This window comes from Amphiura filiformis, chromosome 19, assembly GCF_039555335.1.
Source record: "Amphiura filiformis chromosome 19, Afil_fr2py, whole genome shotgun sequence".
In the NCBI taxonomy this organism is placed as follows: domain Eukaryota; kingdom Metazoa; phylum Echinodermata; class Ophiuroidea; order Amphilepidida; family Amphiuridae; genus Amphiura; species Amphiura filiformis.
Window position 1 is genome coordinate 56,454,819 of NC_092646.1, and position 19,726 is coordinate 56,474,544.

Genomic DNA, 19,726 nt, shown 5'->3' on the forward strand with positions numbered 1-19,726 from the left:
CAAACATCATGATTCTGTTCTATTTATTTCTATATTTTCTTAATTTCTTATTTGGTTTGCTTTTATTATGTTTGTAAATTCTACCAAAGGAGAATTTATATGTCCACTCTAATATAAGCAATCAATGTGTCAAATATTCCTTGAAAAATGCATGCATTGCAGGGTTAGATATTCAAAAAAATGTTTATTTCAATAAATTTTTTAAAAATTGGCTAATCATGTAATGCATAATGAAATTATCTTGACATCACTGAAAAATTATGAAAATCGAGCAACGCGTTCGAGAGTTATGGCGATTTTATTGATATTAATAGATTATTTTTCGCATCCCTATACAATCAAGTGCAAATTTGCTGGGACACTTTCATAGTTCAATGACCCTCCCGCACCTTATTCAATGTTGTATACCAAACGCCTCATTTTTTAAATGGCCTATATTTTTGCTCCAACATTGGTTAGTGGGGAGGAGGGATTCGAAATAGGTTGGAAACTATACAAATAAAATATCACATGGTGAACTTCATATGACCGGTTTTATTGAACAGAGGGCGCGAAATATGAACAAGTGTCCCAGGAAATTTGCACTTGATTGTAGGTATGTACCTCTCCTTGTTCTATAAATGCAACAATATGTTGTTCATACCATTCCATCATCATATTTAGTTTGGCTAAAGTGTCTGTCCATTCTTGTTTTATCCTCAATACAATGTTCTTGTAGATCATCCAAGTTTTTCGGAATGAGATGAAAATCTATTCAGCAATGGCAGCTACATCAACATCATGGTAAAAAGCAAGCATATGAGGCAAATATTATGGCCACAGCATTGTCAATTGCAAAATGTCTGTCATATAGAACCTGAAAATAAATAAAAGACAAGTATAGAAATTTAGCTTTTTTCTGTCATGGTTTAATTTGAAATATTGATGTTGATAATAGCTTAGTTATATAAAAACGAGGTCATTCAAAAAGTTCTACCTCCATCATCATATCTCTGTTATTCATGTGCCAGCCAATTAAAATTACCCATACTTATACTCTTATCTAGGCTACAAAATGATGAAAATGTGATTTTTGGTTGTTAAAGCCTTAATGTACGATCTTTTTTCAGAATATACCTTTATTTTTTTCAAAACCAATCAAATTCACCCTATTTGTAGTAAAACGGGATGATTTTCTGTTGGTCCGACATATTATCATAATTTTTCAGATTGTGTAAATATGTCTGAACGATCGCAAATTTTAATCTCCTATGAAGCCAGTTTGGTTACGCTCCCTCCTCACATGTGGAGGGAGCATAACCAAACTGGCTGCGTAGGAGACTAACTCTGAGCGTTGAAACCGTACTCGCCATCATAATCCAAGACATGCAAGATATTTCGAGTGATAGAGGTGAAGTTTATAATGTTGTTTCTTTGCACATTACCAATGTTTTTCACGTCCAAATGTATTGGGAAGTTTCATAATGATTGCATATTATCATTTTGGAAGAAAAAGAGAAAAATCTAAAAATTTAAAAAGATCGTACATTAAGGCTTTAATATATGTGTTTAAAGCGAGTACAGATTTGGTACATTGGAAACGGTTAAAAACTGAAGCCAAAAGTTTAGTAAGCATCATATTGTAGCTTTGGATAATGTCCATCAAAATGTTTTCAAGATGTTGTTGTCCAACTGTTTACTCAGGATAAATGTTTTGGTCGTGTTTGAGCTCACTGACATACTTTGGGACTTCAAAACAATATAAAACATGTTTTATATGAGAAGACAACATCAAACGGTTCAGCACAAATGTTAGTGAAAATGTGTGCATTTTAACATGGAAATAAGATAAACAGTTTGTTAATAACCTTGTATATGATTACAAAATACAAAAACTATGCATAAGATTTCCTTGATTTTAACTTATGAACAAATTAATATGACTTGAACCAACAAGTGCTGACCCGATCGAAGTCAACCACCTATGGAAAAGGGTTATTCTGAACATGTATCAGTTTTGTGCAAAATTCATGATACCCAATAAAACTGTACTATATGCAAGCATTGGATATTGATTTTAAAAGTTATTTTAACAAAAATAAAGCAATTTAATAATTTTCTGAAATAAATCTGCATTGATTTCCACATAGATTTTGGCGACCCTTTTAATCAAATACTCCTTTCTTTTCAGACCGTTTCCAAAGCCCGGGTTCCAAAGTACCAAATCTGTTTATAAACTAACACATCTTAACAACCATAAATCATATTTTTATCAAAATAACTTGTATTTTGTAGGCAAGATGTATGAGTACATTATGTGAAACCATGGGTAATTTCAATATCCTGGCACATAAGATAACAGAGATGTGATGGTGGAGGTAGAACTTTTTTAATGACCCTTGTATAATAAAGAAGCATTTTGCCACTGCAGTGCAAAATCAACACATTTGATGTCTGCCCTCAACATTTTACTTCATGGTACAGGTATTATCCCACATTGAGAGTATGGGATGATCTGACTTGGTATATATATATACGAGGGGGTATCAAAAAGTTCTAAGCCTCAACAAGCCTTCCGGACCTTGGATCATCTTCCAAGCTCTCCCTCCCTTGCTTAAATTCAGCGGCCCATTTCTTTATGGTGGAATAGCTAGGAGGGGTATCACTAAGTGTGCTGACCATGTTTTCATGGATGGCCTTGGGTGTCATGCCCTTTTTATGAAGATATTTAATCACTGCACAAGCTTATTGTTTATCCATTTTCGGATCTTTGCTGAATCTGAAGACTTTCAAAGGACCTCACTTGAAAAAATAAATAACAGATATATGAATATTGGTGCATAACCTTTAAGGCAACATACTTTTTAATTACAATGTAAATTTGGAGATGCTGCTATACATTCTAGGTGAGGCTTAGAACTTTTTGATACCCCCTTGTATGTTCCAGCTCTCTGACCTAAAATTTATGCCAAATCAACTTTTTCATCAGCAATGTAGATTATTTAAAAGAAAAAGATGACTAAAATTTAATCATACATAATAAACTGTAAAGTCTCATTTAAAGGGCAGACATGAGAATCAATTATCATGGAAAGACCTTAAAGTGGAATTATATACCTGAAAATGTGTGTGATATTGGAAAAAAAATCTCAGACTAAAAATAAATAAAATCACAGATATTTTGACATAAACAAACCTTAATTCAGGTGTAAACCTGAAAATTCTCATGCCTGAAAGGTGTATTTTGTGATCCACAGCAAAAACATCATTTAGAATTTGTATTACGTTTTGGTCAACCATGATCATGCAAACTTAAAATATGAATCAACTTAAATTTTGGGAATAAGCCTATTTTTGTGAATATGAAAAGAGGATCCATGCAAGTATCACAATACTAATGACAGCAAAATATGCCACTTACAGTAGATAGTAAATGAATTCATTCCCATGTAGATAGTAGAATGAACATATCGTTATGTACAGTAGAGCTTGTAGAGCTTAAAATGACTATCTAAATTTAGCCAGCAAATGAATGCATTGCTCTCTACAGTATACACAATTAATGAATAGATTGTTATACAGCTAGCACACAGACAGTACACAGCATCAGAGATTAAAGTCCACTTTTGACAGAGACTGAAAGAGCCTGAAAAATAGTGTGAAAACGACAAGAATAGCCCTAAAACAGGCTGAAAATAAAAGAAATTGCACTGCTGTGCATCAAGACAAGAGGTACGTATGATCTCAGATATCTGCTATTAAATGTTAGAATGATCTTTGACTTCATCCAGTATAAAAACAACACATTCTACTATTAATAGACATTTTCAGTTTTGAAGGTAGAAGGCATTAGACCTGCTGTTTGTAACCATTAAGCACAGTTTGAATGAATAAATCACTTCATTCCCCCATGTTATACTAACTGACCCAAATTTTGCCCTGTTCATCTTCCTTTTGGACAAACACAAAACACCATGCTTTGGGACAAAATAGGGCAAGATTATAAAATTCTAAACACATTAGCCTATATAATAAGCGAAATTCACCTTCATTTAGGGCTAACATTTATCATTTTCCACAAAAAATGTCTCAGTATAACCAGCGCAAAAGATGCCTGCTGCCAATGATATAAAACTACCAATTAGATTTCCTTTTCACAGAGCACTAATTGTTGTACAATGCTTGGTGGCTTTTGTAACACATACCTATTATGGTCTACAACAACTTTAACTCATAATACAGTAACATTGTCTGCATTATGGATGGTAAAAATTATACATTATAAATATGGTGCTTTAAATCAAGATAATTGGTTGTTGTTTTTTAAGTACACTGAAACCGTTTCAGGCATTGTATGGAACGCTTTTAAAAAACTAGATGGACCGCGGTTCTCGGATGTCGCGGTTTTCGACGCAAAGCGTCGACCGTGATGCCTCCACCAAAGGGAGCAATGTGGCACTCAAAAGTTAATACAAAGCTTCAATCCTAACAGAGGAGACTGAATTTGACCTCAGATGACACCTGGATGACCCCAAAACAACCTTCCAATGACACCTGGGTGACCCCGGATGACCTTAAAAAATGTTGGCTGTAAATGGTGATAATACCCACCAAGTTTCATGCCCATAGGACAAATATTAAGAATTTGACCTAAGATGACCCCAAAATGACCTTTCAAAAAAGCATAGAATTTCCTGACCCCAATACACCTTTTGACCCATCACTGTACATTAGCACATTATGCAAATTAGCTAGTACTTCATTTGCATATTTTGCGCCAAACAACATGACATACCACTTCCGAGAAATAGCCTTCTAAAATATGTGACGGACATTTTGACAAAATGACCTTCCAAAAATTTGGCTCTAAATGTTGACTGTACCCACCAAATTTCATGCCCATACCACAGTTTTTATCAATTTGACCTCAGATGACCTCTGGGTGACCCTGGATGACCCCAAAATGACGTTCCAAATATGTGGCTCTAAATGTTGACTGTACCCACCAAGTTTCAAGCACGTATGACAGTTTTTACTCATGTGACCTCAGATGACCCAAAAAGGCCTCCCAAAAATGTGGCTCTAAATGTTGACTGTACCAACCAAGTTTCATGCCCATATAATGGTTTTTACTAATTTGACCTCAGGTGACCCATGGTGACCCCAAAATGACCTTCCAAAATTTTGGCTCTAAATGTTGACTGTACCCACTAAGTTTCATGCCTATCCAACAGTTTTTATTAATTTGACCTCAGATGACCCCAAGGTGACCCTGGATGACCCCAAAATGACCTTTCAAAAATTTGTATCTAAATGGTGACTACACCTACCAAGTTTCATGCCCATACAAGTTTTTACTAATTTGACCTCAGATGACCCCTGGGTGACCCTGGATGACCCCAAAATGACCTTTCAAAAATTTGTATCTAAATGGTGACTGCACCCACCAAAATGACCTTCCAAAATTTTGGCTCTATATGTTGATTATGTCTACCAAGTTTCCTGTCCATGTGACTGTTTGTACTAATTTGACCTCAGATGAACCCTGAATGATCTTGGATGACCCCGAAATGACCTCCCAAAAATTTGGATCTAAATGTTGGCTGTACCCACCAAATTTCATGCCCATACGACAGTTTTTACTAATTTGACCTCAGATGACCACTGGGTGACCCTGGATGACCCCAAAATGACCTTTCAAAAATGTGTATCTAAATGGTGACTGCACCCACCAAGTTTCATGCCCATACAAGTTTTTACTAATTTGACCTCAGATGACCCCCGAGTGACCCCAGATGACCCCAAAATGTCCTTCCAAAACTTTTGCTCTAAATGTTGACTGTACCTATCAAGTTTCATGGCCATACAACAGTTTTTGCTAATTTGACCTCAGATGACCCTGGATGACCTCAGGTGACCTTGACCCCTAACCAATACAAACATGTTCTGCCTGGGGTCAAGATGCACCCACCCACCAAGTTTGAGGAACGTGCAACCCCTAGTCTCCGAGAAAAGAGGTAAATAAGGAAAATGGGCCCCTGACCTCAAATGACCTTTTACCTAAGTATATGACCTTGAACCTCGCCCAAAAAAAAGTAGCCAGAGTTTCTGACTATCCTGAAAATCTGAAGTCAATCCGTCCATCCATGCCCGAGATATAGCCTCCGGACGGAAGCACGGACATTGCAAAAACAGTATGCCTCGCGGTGGAGGCATAATAATGTAGAATTCAAAATAAATAAGCAACATGGTTCTATTGAACATTGTGTGCAACCTGGTTCTCAGTGTGTCTGTTTCAAATGATCTTGTTTTCTTAGAAGAAAAACATGAAAGTCATGGTTTAGCCCTTACATACCAAGTTCAGGAGACAGATCTGCTAAGTATGATGCTTCTCACTTTCATTTGTTGGCTGTAATGCGGTGTCTGAAAATAAACACGAGATACAAACAATTAATACTTGTTTTCCACCATTTCAATTTTTTATCTAATTTGAAAAAGATCATGCATCATACTATCTTAATCTCATAATTCAGTACTTGAATTATTTGTTCAATTCAGATGAAACTGCGATTTTTTCATTGGAAATTGTTCAATTATGTAGCTGTATTCCATGGAGTGACATATGCTTCTAATTATGTTTCAATAAAATATTCCTCTCTGACAATAGACATTGACATTTTAATTACGACAAATATCAGCTACGAGCGATTAATGAATTTGATAGAGATAAATGCTAGACTTAACTGTACTAAGGTTGATTTAGTTATGCAGCTACCAGATTTGTCTTATAGCTATCAGTGGCGGCACCAGGAATTTTGGGGGAGGGGGGGCAAAGGGAATTTCAAGGGGGGCAAAATCAACCAATTTTGCGTAAAATTGCCGCAAAAAGTGAAAATTTACGTAATTTTGGGGGTTTGCCTAAAAAGAAGGGGGGGGGCAAACTGGGGGGGGGCAAGAAAAATATTTTGGGGGAAATGCCCCCTTGCACCCTCCCCACCCCACATAGCGCTGCCACCATTTTATTAAGCAGATTTAGTGTTCTATTGAACTGATGGCACTTGATAAAACATACCTTGGTCAGGAGTTGAATCTTCTACGCTGTTAAGGGATTCTACACTACTGGTACCTGGCAAAGTTTTCCCTGAAATATAGAATCACCAAGGCAACTAGTTATTATTGACATGTTATTTCAGATTCATAAATAAAACACTCCTTGTCAGTTTATCTGTGAGAAAGTAACAAGAAAGTGAAATTTAAATTTAAATTCAAATTCAAATTGCTTTGAATCCTACAAAACAAACGGTTCAATATAGTCTGTCCACATAGAAGTACAAACCAAATCTGTGGCATCGGGGGGTCGATGCTTTGCGTCACACGCGAATGCGAGGCGACGCGTAAAGATCGTGGTACGCTCTGCAAGTGAAATCACGCAACAGTTGACGCGCCAAAGAAGCATTGCACTGAAAAAATTATTCTCATGCCTCCAGTTTCCGAGGTCTATTTACTTTGGACTTCTATGTGGACACTGGACAGACTGTTAGTGGTCAAAATATATCTAGTAGTTGCAGTAGTAAAATCTTATTTCTTCAAGGTAAACTCAATTCAGTAGTACAATACTGGTCTCCCATGAGACCCTGCTACAAAACAAACATACAAAGCAATCTAGTAATACATTCAATACTGTACATTATGATTCACATTGATATGATGTAGCCTTAAATTGAAATACGCTTATAGTGGGCAAACTTATGTGTATATCAGATGGAAACTTGTTCCATATTGTGGCACCTCTATAGTGGAATGTACCATTCCCAGCATTTATAATGTAATGAATAGCAAGAGTATTGCATGATTGACTGAGAGTTCTCTAATAGTGAACATCATGAGCAACGATGAACGGACAATGAAGATATGAAGGTGAATTATGCTTGAGGCATTTAAAAATCACGAGAAAGTGATCCACCTTTTGCTCAGTTTATTGCTGTTGAGGGCATTCATTAAATCAACAAGGCGGTTCTCGAACCACGAGTCTCGCCTTCTTTCGCAACTGCCTGCTTTCGTGATTTGGTAAAAGTAAATGAACCTGCAACCCATGGTGACCCCGAAATAGCCTTCCAATCATTTGGCTCTAAATGTTGACTGTACCCACAAAGTAATTTAACATAAGATGACTCCTGGATGACCTCGGATGACCCCGAAATAACCTTCCAAACATTTGGCTCTAAATGTTGACTGTACCCACCAAGTTTCATGCACATACAACAGTTTTTAGTAATTTGACCTCAGATGACCCCTGGGTGACCCTGGATGACCCCAAAATGACCTTCTAAAACTTTGGCTCTAAATATTAACTGTACCCACCAAGTTTCATGCCCATATGACAGTTTTTAGTCATTTGACCTCAGATGACCCTTGGGTGACGTTGGATGACCCCAAAATGGCCTTCCGAAAATTTGGTCTAAATGTTGACTGTACCCACCAAGTTTCACGCCCATACCTTGGATGACCCCAAAATGGCCTTCCAAAAATTTGACTCTAAATGTTGACTGTACCCACTAAGTTGTATGCCCATACGCCAGTTTTTAGTAAGGAAGGGGGGTCGTTGAAGATTACACTCATGTGAAAGACGGAGTCCGATCACACTCGAATGTCCTTTTGATATCAAATAATTTGGATTTTAATTTAATTTGTGATATAATACAAATTTTAGGACAAAATCTTCATTATGATTGTTTGCTTTTCATCCCAGCTGCATAAATTATGTAACATTAGAGATATTAAGTCTACATGCATAGTTTACTATATGTCATAAAAGTCAATTTTTATTCATTTGCCATAAACATTAAACGGACGTAGTATAGTGTTCTATTGAACTGATGGCATTTGCTAAACATACCTTGGTCAGGAGTGGTATCTGCTACGCTGTCAAGGGATTCTACATTACTGGTACCTGGCAAAGTTTTCCCTGAAATATAGAATCACCAAGGCAACTAGTTATTATTGATATGTTATTTCAGATTCATAAATGAATCACTCTAGGTAATTCTCGGCCATACTGGAACATTATAAAAGCTAGTCGCTCTGCGATAAACACATGTGCAGATATCTCTAAATGTAAAAGAGTGAAAAACTCACTCCCCAAAAGAGTGATTCACTTATAAGACCACTCAAAAAAGAGTGAAATGTGTTTTTTAACTTTAAAACCACTCAAAATAGAGTGAAAACCACTCTAAAAGAGTGAATTTCAACTTGTTCAAGGAGTTAAATGAAGGACAACACATTTTTCAAGTTGTCCTTCATTTAACTCCTTGAAAGAGTTAAAATTCACTCTTTTAGAGTGGTTTTCACTCTATTTTGAGTGGTTTTAAAGTTAAAAAACACATTTCACTCTTTTTTGAGTGGTCTCATAGGTGAATCACTCTTTTGGGGAGTGAGTTTTTCACTTTTTTACATTTAGAGAGTAGTGTGGTACAGAAGAATGCATACACATAAGGACTCTGTCAACGGGTTTTATAGCAAATCAGACAGACCAAATTGCATTCTGAATGCGAGGAATTAGAGAATAAACGATAGGAATTTTTATTTTGACTATCCTCTACCGTGTGATAGACGACAGGCAGGTCCAATATTTTGAGTAGTGTGCAGGCATCCACTATGATAAACATACCTTGGTCAGGAGTTGTATCTGCTACGCTGTTAAGGGATTCTACACTACTGGTACCTGGCAAAGTTTTCCCTGAAATATAGAATCACCAAGGCAACTAGTTATTATTGATATGTTATTTCAGATTCATAAATGAATCACTCTAGGTAATTCTCGGCCATACTGGAACATTATAAAAGCTAGTCGCTCTGCGATAAACACATGTGCAGATATCTCTAAATGTAAAAGAGTGAAAAACTCACTCCCCAAAAGAGTGATTCACTTATAAGACCACTCAAATAAGAGTGAAATGTGTTTTTTAACTTTAAAACCACTCAAAATAGAGTGAAAACCATTCTAAAAGAGTGAATTTCAACTTGTTCAAGGAGTTAAATGAAGGACAACACATTTTCGAGTTGTCCTTCATTTAACTCCTTGAAAGAGTTAAAATTCACTCTTTTAGAGTGGTTTCACTCTATTTTGAGTGGTTTTAAAGTTAAAAAACACATTTCACTCTTTTTTGAGTGGTCTCATAGGTGAATCACTCTTTTGGGGAGACAGTTTTTCACTTTTTTACATTTAGAAATAGTGTGGTACAGAAGAATGCATACACATAAGGACTCTGTCAACGGGTTTTATAGCAAATCAGACAGACCAAATTGCATTCTGAATGCGAGGAATTAGAGAATAAACGATAGGAATTTTTATTTTGACTATCCTCTACCGTGTGATAGACGACAGGCAGGTCCAATATTTTGAGTAGTGTGCAGGCATCCACTATGATAAACATACCTTGGTCAGGAGTTGTATCTGCTACGCTGTTAAGGGATTCTACACTACTGGTACCTGGCAAAGTTTTCCCTGAAATATAGAATCACCAAGGCAACTAGTTATTATTGACATGTTATTTCAGATTCATAAATAAAACACTCCTTGTCAGTTTGATAGCAACATGTTTCTAGATTTCTACTTTATCTGTGAAAAAATAAGTAACAAGGAAATGCTTTGGCATTCCTATTGCTTTGAATTCTCATGCTGGTATAACTTTTATTTAATCATTTATTGTTGATTTGGCATGATGAACATATAGCAGTGCTGGTTTTACAAAGTTGCATAGTGGTCAAAATATATCTAGGCAAACAGTTTGTAAGCTACTGTTAATTGGTCGATACGCACAAAATTGTCACTACACTTAAAACCATTTTGTTTTAAAACAGATGTAGTGTTCTATTGATGGCATTTGCTAAACATACCTTGGTCAGGAGTTTTATCTGCTACGCTGTCAAGGGTTTTCTCTGAAATATGAAATCACCAAGTAGTTATTAACATGTTATTTCAGATTGATAACTAAATCGCACAAGTGAATTTGAAACAGCATGTTTCTAAATCTACTTTAAATTTATATGTGACAATCAACAAGAAAGCACTTTTTAAGAGTTTTAGATACTGGATCTTGCTAAAAGGTACAATTTTGTGTTTTTTGTTCTGTGTTATCAATCACTTAATTAGGAACACAGACCACTTGAAAATGGTGAAACAGGTATATGTTTTAAAGAGTGCATCTTTTGAAGGCCCTACATATGCGGCTACATGTATTTTTCAAACAAGTGTGAAGTATTTTGAGCCCTTTTTTTTTAATTTTGAGAATTAATAATTCTATGTTCTTTATTGTCATTGATCCTTTCATTTGAGGGTTTGCGTTGTTTTGTGGAGAAATAATTACAAGCTGAACCATAACACTACATGTGTTTTTTGGCTATCAGAAAGGCAAGAATGAACAAGGACATCAGATGAACAAAAAAGTTACTTGCCTCCCCAGGATTCGAACCTAAACACTAGGTGACAAGCACAAGATCATTGACCAGTAGTCTTTTGCTGGCCCATATATGAATTAGGGTGATTGTGTCATGGCTTCACATGAGATGCATGCATGCACAGTGGTTTTGTTTTCTAGAGAATTATATGTACTTGGTAAATGCAATAACAAAATAATAGAAATAATATTTTCTGTGATACACATACTTTCTACATGTGCATAAAATAATATTTCTCTTATTATTTTCATGATTTTGGGAAATAATTTGATCTTGGTCCTATGCAAGTGGAACCTAGATCTGTAAACACTCAAAGGACTAAGTCCCTATTATAATGTGGCCCCTGATCCTGCACCCCTTAAAAGGCTTGCTAAACATACCATGTTCAGATGATTTTGTTATATCCCCGGCTTGGTCTTCCCCAGTATCTTCCTTACTGGCTTGCTCTTCCTCAAGATCTTCCTCACTGGCTTGCTCTTCTACTAGTTTCTCTCCTTTGTCTAGAAAATTAACAGCACAATGAAAACAACTAAATGTTGAAGTTTTACATAATACTAATATTCCCATCTATTTTTAATGGTTCTATTTATTTCTTGTTTATATGGCTTTACATAGCACTAGCACTTTTTTCGCATTAAGCCCAGGAGACACAAGACCAACATTAAAATACACAAAAGGAACAAAAGTTTGCAGTACAAATGCAGTGCAAACATGCAGTCATGTTGCATTCATCAGTATGTTATTAACACTGCAATTGAGCATAAGGCCATCTTAATTTAATATTTTGTCTCAAAGCCCCTCAGGCCCATTAGTAAAATTGTCTGCTTTTCATTTTGCACATTATTCACACTGGATTGAGTAAATTTCATTTTTTCTAAATCCACCAGAAAAACATATCGCTTTTGACATACATATAGCCAGACGGAAAAATACCAATAAGCCATATGACAACATTGATAATGTTCGCACAAATCATTGTTATAAATCCACTCACGTATTGCACATTTTGGATCACTAGTTTGCAACAAATTTGCGAGTATACTTGTCATGTGGTCACGTCATGAGGTATTGATATGAAGGTGTTTACTTAATTTTAGTTGATGAGCTAAATCTGGGTTACAATTTTTAAAACCCAACCCATGGTTTTGGGCTATCAGAATGGGAAAGAAAAAACAAAAAAGGAGAGAAGATAACCCCAGGATTCAAACCTTGGATCCCTTGTACACATATTAGAAGATGACTGATCTGTAGCCACATGGGTTTCGATGGCTGGGTATGCCATTCCGTGGGTATAAATAACTTTATAGGCTTATTGCATCATGTGGGATGCATCATGCATGCATGCTGAGTGGTTTTCTTAGTGATATATATAGTGTGCAGTCTGGTGTTTTAATTTTATTTGGACAAAGACTAATTTCTCAACTTACTTGTCTGATAAAAAATTAGAATGTTTGAAGAGTTAAGACAGGTTATCCGAATTGTAAATCCTTAGCAACAAAAGTAAATTCAAAATGTAAATCAAGTAGGGGATTGTAAAGATATTTTCAATCCAATTTATTTCTATTTATAAATTGCTCAAGATGATTGGCTCTCTCTATATGAAAACTAAATACTTTTTGAATCATTGTTTTCTGCGGGAAAGGTAATACATGTAAGTATACCCAAGAGTGTGTCGGTCATTTGGAAAAGGTCGTGTATGTTGATAATTTGATCTTTAATAGAACTACAGTGCGTATGACAGCCCTCCGACTGAAAGGACATTTTGAGCATAAATAAGTTTGAGTTTAGTTTTTGACAACAATTTTTATGACAAGATAACATGAAAACTATGCAAGCAAAAGGTGAACATTTTACACACTATTATTTAGAACACATCAAAGTCAGGTGGTGGTCGCCGTACATTCTCTAAATTCAGTAAATTTTCATCATCAACCATGTTATTGAATGGTATTATTTTGAAATTTTGAAATGCTTGAAATATCACAAACAAATAGGCCTATATTAATAAATAATATAAATAGAAGCCAAAACCACTGGGGTTTGATAATGAACCCCACAAAACTAATCGAGTATATGGAAAATGCCATACAGCCAAGCGGTTTTGCCGGCTCCCTCCGACCACCATGCCACCCGCCGCCTGTCAAAGTCTGGGGAAGCTAAACATAACCAGATCTCTTTAACTATAAATCTACCGGTCACTCGTCTTATCTACTATATGTAATCTATGGGTATAAGAATCCTGAGCGTTTCGTGAACCAGAGCGTCACATATTTGATGTGTTTGAATTCAGACAGTTTGGAGTTTTAAACTGACTTGTGTAAGTTCATAATTATTCAATAATTTTTTATAACACACAACCATGCTTTTGCTATTGGAAGTTAAAGAAGAAACAAAAAGGAGAGAAGATGAACAAAGAAGTCGCTTGACACCACCGGTATTCGAGCCTTAGACCCCACGCATGCCAAGCACACGATCACAGACCGGTAGCTACACGGGTAACACTGTCCCGGGCAGCGATTCCGTGAACATATAACACTATGTGTGATTACATCATCGCAGACCATGGGTTTTCATTGTGGTATTTTGTGGTATCTATGGGTGTTAGGGTTAATGGTGTTACTTACTTGTCAGCATTGCAGCCAGTGCTGATGCCTTCAAAACATCACTTTCTAGCACCACACAATTTCTTTCCATCGCTATAGCCACCTTAGCTACCTCACCTACATCATTAAACAAACAAGAAATTAATACAAGTATATCAGGTACAGCTGTATAGTTACTCCCCAGCTGCATTTTCATTATTTTTATCATTGCATTCCTGTATAATGGTTTCGGACATTCAAACACATGGTAGGATCAACACAAGCAATGGGTCAGTATTTTGTAGTTATGACACCGAAATAAGGGTACTCAGTAATTACTGGATTTCCTGATGAATTGTAAGATGATCCATAATCTGGTAAATCAACATAGTTGCAATTGAACAGCCATGATCACCATTACTCTTCCCTACTATCTCTCTATCCCCTCACATATCCCACACCCAGGCTATCACCCCTTCCCCTATACACACAGACCCCCACACCTACACACTAACACTGCATGTGCATGTGCATCCCCAGACAAGTGCTATCGCCATACCCACACAACACACAAATACACAAAAGGCTTTAATACAAATCCTCACAAATCTCAGTCAGCTTAGACTATGATACATGAAGACCAAGACAACAATTTCCAGTAATCATGGCCTGGTTTATAAGATCTAGATATACTAATGCACAACCCTATGAAACTGACAAAAATGAATCAGACAGACCATGGGCTATTCAGTCTATATGACCTGCATAGAACACTGATGAAGCCCTAGACAATTCCTATACACGGCTACGCATGTAACTTAGTACCAAACTTTTTTATCTTTATTAATTGCTATTTTGAAGTGTAATTATGAAAAAAGTACACATTAGACCCTATGGTAAAATTGATTAGAGCCCTAATTTTCTAAATGTAAGTTCTATTCATAAATACAGACTTGTATTTTGTTTGTTTTTACACCTAGATATAAAGAAAACTAATCCTATGACTGTAGTAATTATTAGGCCAGACATTTCTATGTTTGGTCCATGGTGTTTTTAGCTTTGAAGAGTTTATAAAAGCCAATAAGGATTATGAATTCATGTACTTCTAGAATAAGCAACATTTTTGCTCATACATGAATGCATGCTCACTCTTATGACATCCATCCCTAAAAAAACGTTTATCCAGGTTTTCTGAGGTGATGGTTTACCAACTGGATGCAAGAATTTGTCATGGATTTGTTGCAATTTTCAGCCATATAGTTTACATTCGAGGTGCATTTTCAGCAAATTGGTCTAATAATGGCCCTAAATTTCACGACAATTTAGTTTATGAAAGAGTGGGTTTTTTTTTCAAATTTTCTTGAATGTCAATTATAATTGTTTTTCAGTAAATAAATTTGTTAGAAAAAGAAGGTATAATTTTGGGTTTGTTATTCATCATGTAGTTTTGGAGTCACAGTCCTAGTTTTTGGAGTCTCTGCTGCACATTCCCATCCACAAGAAAGTTGGTGAAACATCACCTAACGACTCTGTGGCTGAAGTTTCCCAAGATTGTTCAAACCGCTTTTGAGATATGGATGTCCATGATCCATGGACAAAAAGCTGACATGCATGATACTACAGATGAAAATACAATGTCTGAGGTGTATAAACATTATATTAAAGAAACTCCCCAGGGAGAAAGCATATTAAAAATATGTATATTTCATATTATTATTATGTGAGTAGTAGACTAGCCAAATTACATTTCTTACTAGTTTAAATCTTAGACAGGAAACAATATTCAATTGATTTTACAACTTACCTGTTGCATTATATGAGTCAAATATCCATTCTCCCTTGAGACTTGCTTCCTTAATGATCATTTTGGTGACTTGGTACGTAGTCATACATGTAATGGCACTTTTTAATGCCAGTATATCTTCACAAGCGCCAATGACTATAGCATTAAGTACACCCGTGTGCATATCACCACCTATAGAAAGGAGCACATTAAATGAGTTTAAAATTTTCAATAAAAAAGAATGCAATATCCTGCAAAGCATGCAGTAAAAACAGTTCATACACTCCCAGATAGTGAGATCCAATCAGAACAATCGTTAGTAAATCACTAGCCGTGCATAAATGTTTTATAATTGCATGGGCGCGCACTCCGCGTAGTACAACAGTGCTTTCGGACGCGTTCATTAAGTTACTTGCGGGTAGATGCATTTATATTTGCTTGCATTTTTCAACATTTTTTGTGACAATTTTGTTATAAAAATAGCAAAAATCACGGGATTGTTTTCTCGTCAATGAAATAGATAAATAATAAATGCGTATCACTTATTGCTCGAGAAATTGTACAAAATAATGCACTTGTACTGAGATGTTAATGCGTCCAATGCACTCCCCCTTTCGGGGCTCGTGCATTAGACGCATCAACATCTCAGTACGCGTGCATTATTTTGTATTATATACCTCATCTAAAGATTCCCGCCATCTGATTGGTTAAAAGAGCGGGCATACATGTAGTTTTGACTATGCCCACAAAAGTAACTATTCCCTGGGCATAGTTCTGCGTGTGCATTGTTCCCAGCGTAAAATGATATTACGCACATGTTAATATTTCCGCGCGTTATAATTACACGGAAATCGCAGATTGTAATCTGTGCCGTTCGCATTGAAACTATTAATTTCTCTTCCCAAAAATCCATGCTTTTAACCAACCAGATGACAAGAATCTTAAGATTTAGTATATGTGACCGTACACCACGAATGAGCCGTAAATGTCCTCAATTGTATTCTGAGTTACAGTGTAAAATGGGCATGAAGGTCATATTCATAGGTATTTCAATTTGGTGCTACGTGTATCTCATTAAATGAGGTACACGTAGCACCAAATTGAGGTACCTATGAATACGACCTTCATGCCCATTTTACACTGTAACTCAGAATACAATTGAGGACATTTACGGCTCATTCGTGGTGTACTGTCGATATATAAATAAATATTGACTGCTTATTATTCGAGGCATGGTTAAAATTATAGGCCCGCGGTGATCTCAAAACCATGACTATGCCCCTCGGCTACGCCTCGGGCATAGTCATGGTTTTAGATCACCTTGGGAACCTATAATTTTTAACCATGCCCTCATAGCAGTCAATATTTGTATACAATTCACTCCCAACAATGTATTAACCTTTAAGTAACAGATGATTTTGCCCGTAAACTAATCAGATACAGTCTATTGGCAAACTGAAAAGAACTTCAAATTGTTGGTGCCAACATTTTATTTATTTTTACATTCCAAATATTAAAAGAATGAACAAACTATAAACTTTAAGAAACTAGAAGAAAACCCCCATCAAAGCAAAATAAGAATGACAATCATTTTCAACTTTGGGGCTTGTTTTACGCTTGCAACGCCTTTTTGGTAGCTAATATATAAAGCATCACATTTCAAAACATGGTGAAATACAATCCACTTCCTGTCCATTCATTTCTCTATCTGTTGTTGCTGGGGAGTAAAAAATCAAAACTATACTAGACATAGCTGTGGTCTAAGACCATGAACACAGCCATGGTGTGACCCCTTATGACCATTGACCCCAAAATCTATGAACCCTCCAAAGACATTGGCTAATGTCTATGCATGTGTTTTTTTGTGCATGTAGCTTGGTTATTTGTGGCAAAAGAGGTTATTGCTGTGTAATCCCTGTTTGACAAGGCACAAATATTGTTCATAACATTTGGAGATTGGCTATTAACTTTTTTGAATTTCAGATGCATGGAACAAAACAAGCCTGGTTAAAGGTAACTGTGGTATCAGAGCTGTTATTGAGCCGGGGAAAGAGAAGTATGAGTTTAGGATAATACAATGTTTTACCTATTTCAGCATCCTTGCTGCACATGATGATATGGGTAATTTGCTGGTACCCATTTTCTTTCAGGGAGTTTTCCATTTCACCTATTTTTGATATTGAGCAAAATATTCCACATGTAGTGGGCTGGTTTGCTGTTTTCACCTGTTCTTTCAGGCTCTGTTTCAGCTTGCCAAAGCTTGCTTCCTATATGAGAGAGTAAAACAGTGAAATTAATACACATTAATGTGCCATTAATAAATTCAATGTAACCTACATCAAAGTTAGATGGACCTGTTCAAGGCCTACTCAGTGATTAACTTATTCGGAAAATGGTAAAAAATATCTACCTGGTAACATGGATGTTCTGACATAGCATATTAGCGCTTATGTCAAGAGCTGGGTATTAATGACAAAATTGTATGTTTTACATTTGTACATGAAATAGTATTCACTATCCAGATTTGAAAATTGCACATATTTTATATTATAAAGAAATCAAAAAGATAATAGTAGTGTACTGGTAGGGAAGCTTACTTACACGTATTGCACAAAAACATTTAATTAATTTGATATAGTTGCACATTGATTATGGGTGAATGAATTTTATTGAGCATATACAAGCTAATAGGCTACAAATGTAGTCCTATTGGGAAAAGTTGAAACACAAGTTCTACAAGGGAAATTTCTTTAATTGTTTAGTCTTCTTCTTCTTATTCTTCCTTATAAGTGCCTCCCTCATATGTACGAGTATTATCGCACTGCGTACATACAGACAAGCTGTACTTATTTTTTACTCTGGAACCTAGAGTAGATGAGTGTATTTTGAAGTACAGTCAACAGGACTGGGATGATCCCCTGCTCTTTTCGAATAGCCTGTGACGTTCTTTAACGTACACACTACATTAATGTGAGAAAATATGCATGTACACTGGACCGACAGCTTGAAGTGCCCTCCGAAGCACTAAGCAAGTAGAGTGAAGTGCCTTGCTGAAGGACACAAAGAGCCGGACCTGGGATTTGAACCCTTGACCCTTGGATTCACAGTCCTATGCCTTAAAGCCCTAATGTACGATTTCCTTCAAATTTTAAATTTGTTATTTTATACTCAAAATGCTGAAATAATGCTACATGTAGTAATAATTATTGGGAAGGGTTTCTGTCCACTTTGAATTATGACATGTCGAACTTTGCTCTGTTGACCTACAAACACAACAAATTTGGCTGATTCCATTTAGGTGCAAGTTGGGACATGTGTAAACATTACAAATATGCCAAAAAATTAACCAATTTCATATTATAATATCGTACATTATGGCTTTAACCGCTAGGCCACGCTCTCCTCTAGTCTTGTGGGGTAACTTATTTAATAACTGTTTTGTCCTAAATTGGGGTGATTTTTTCCTTTATTTTTCTGAGGCATACAGAAGCATTCGTTTTGTATTCATAGAGGGGGCTACAGAAAACTATAGGCCAAAACATGCAAAGACTTCATGTAAACTTACCAACCACAAACTCTATTTATAAACTGCAAAAGATGAGTGCAATTCATAACATAAATTATCCTCACTGACATACCTTGGTCAATAACAATGCAGGGGTTTGCAAGAACACTAACCCAGCAAACACAAAACGTTTCCAAAACGTTTTGAATTGGTTTTTTATTGGTTTCGTTTTTGTAAAGCGTTTCAAAAACGTTTTTAAAACGTGATCTTATCGCAGTTGGTTTCTTGATCGCAGGTAGTTTGACCAAAACGTTATAATAACGATTTATCAACGTATGCAAAATACTCACAAACGAGCATACTAGAACGAAATCATAACGTTCATATAACGTTTTACTACAACCGATTATTTTCCTTTTT

General features: G+C 36.0%; 1 protein-coding gene across 1 annotated transcript; it reads right to left on the minus strand.

Annotated features, from left to right (window-relative positions):
• Positions 1-615: 615 nt before the first annotated feature.
• On the minus strand, positions 616-19,472 carry LOC140140812 (uncharacterized). Its single transcript, XM_072162567.1, has 12 exons — positions 19,440-19,472; positions 17,888-18,068; positions 15,823-15,993; positions 14,061-14,156; positions 11,817-11,936; positions 10,876-10,917; positions 10,415-10,483; positions 9,647-9,715; positions 8,876-8,944; positions 7,052-7,120; positions 6,335-6,402; positions 616-856 (listed from the first exon to the last, which is right to left on the minus strand). The coding sequence occupies exons 2-11, from the start codon at positions 17,961-17,963 to the stop codon at positions 6,356-6,358; spliced, it is 828 nt and encodes a 275-aa protein (XP_072018668.1). The 5' UTR covers positions 17,964-18,068; positions 19,440-19,472; the 3' UTR covers positions 616-856; positions 6,335-6,355.
• Positions 19,473-19,726: the final 254 nt, after the last annotated feature.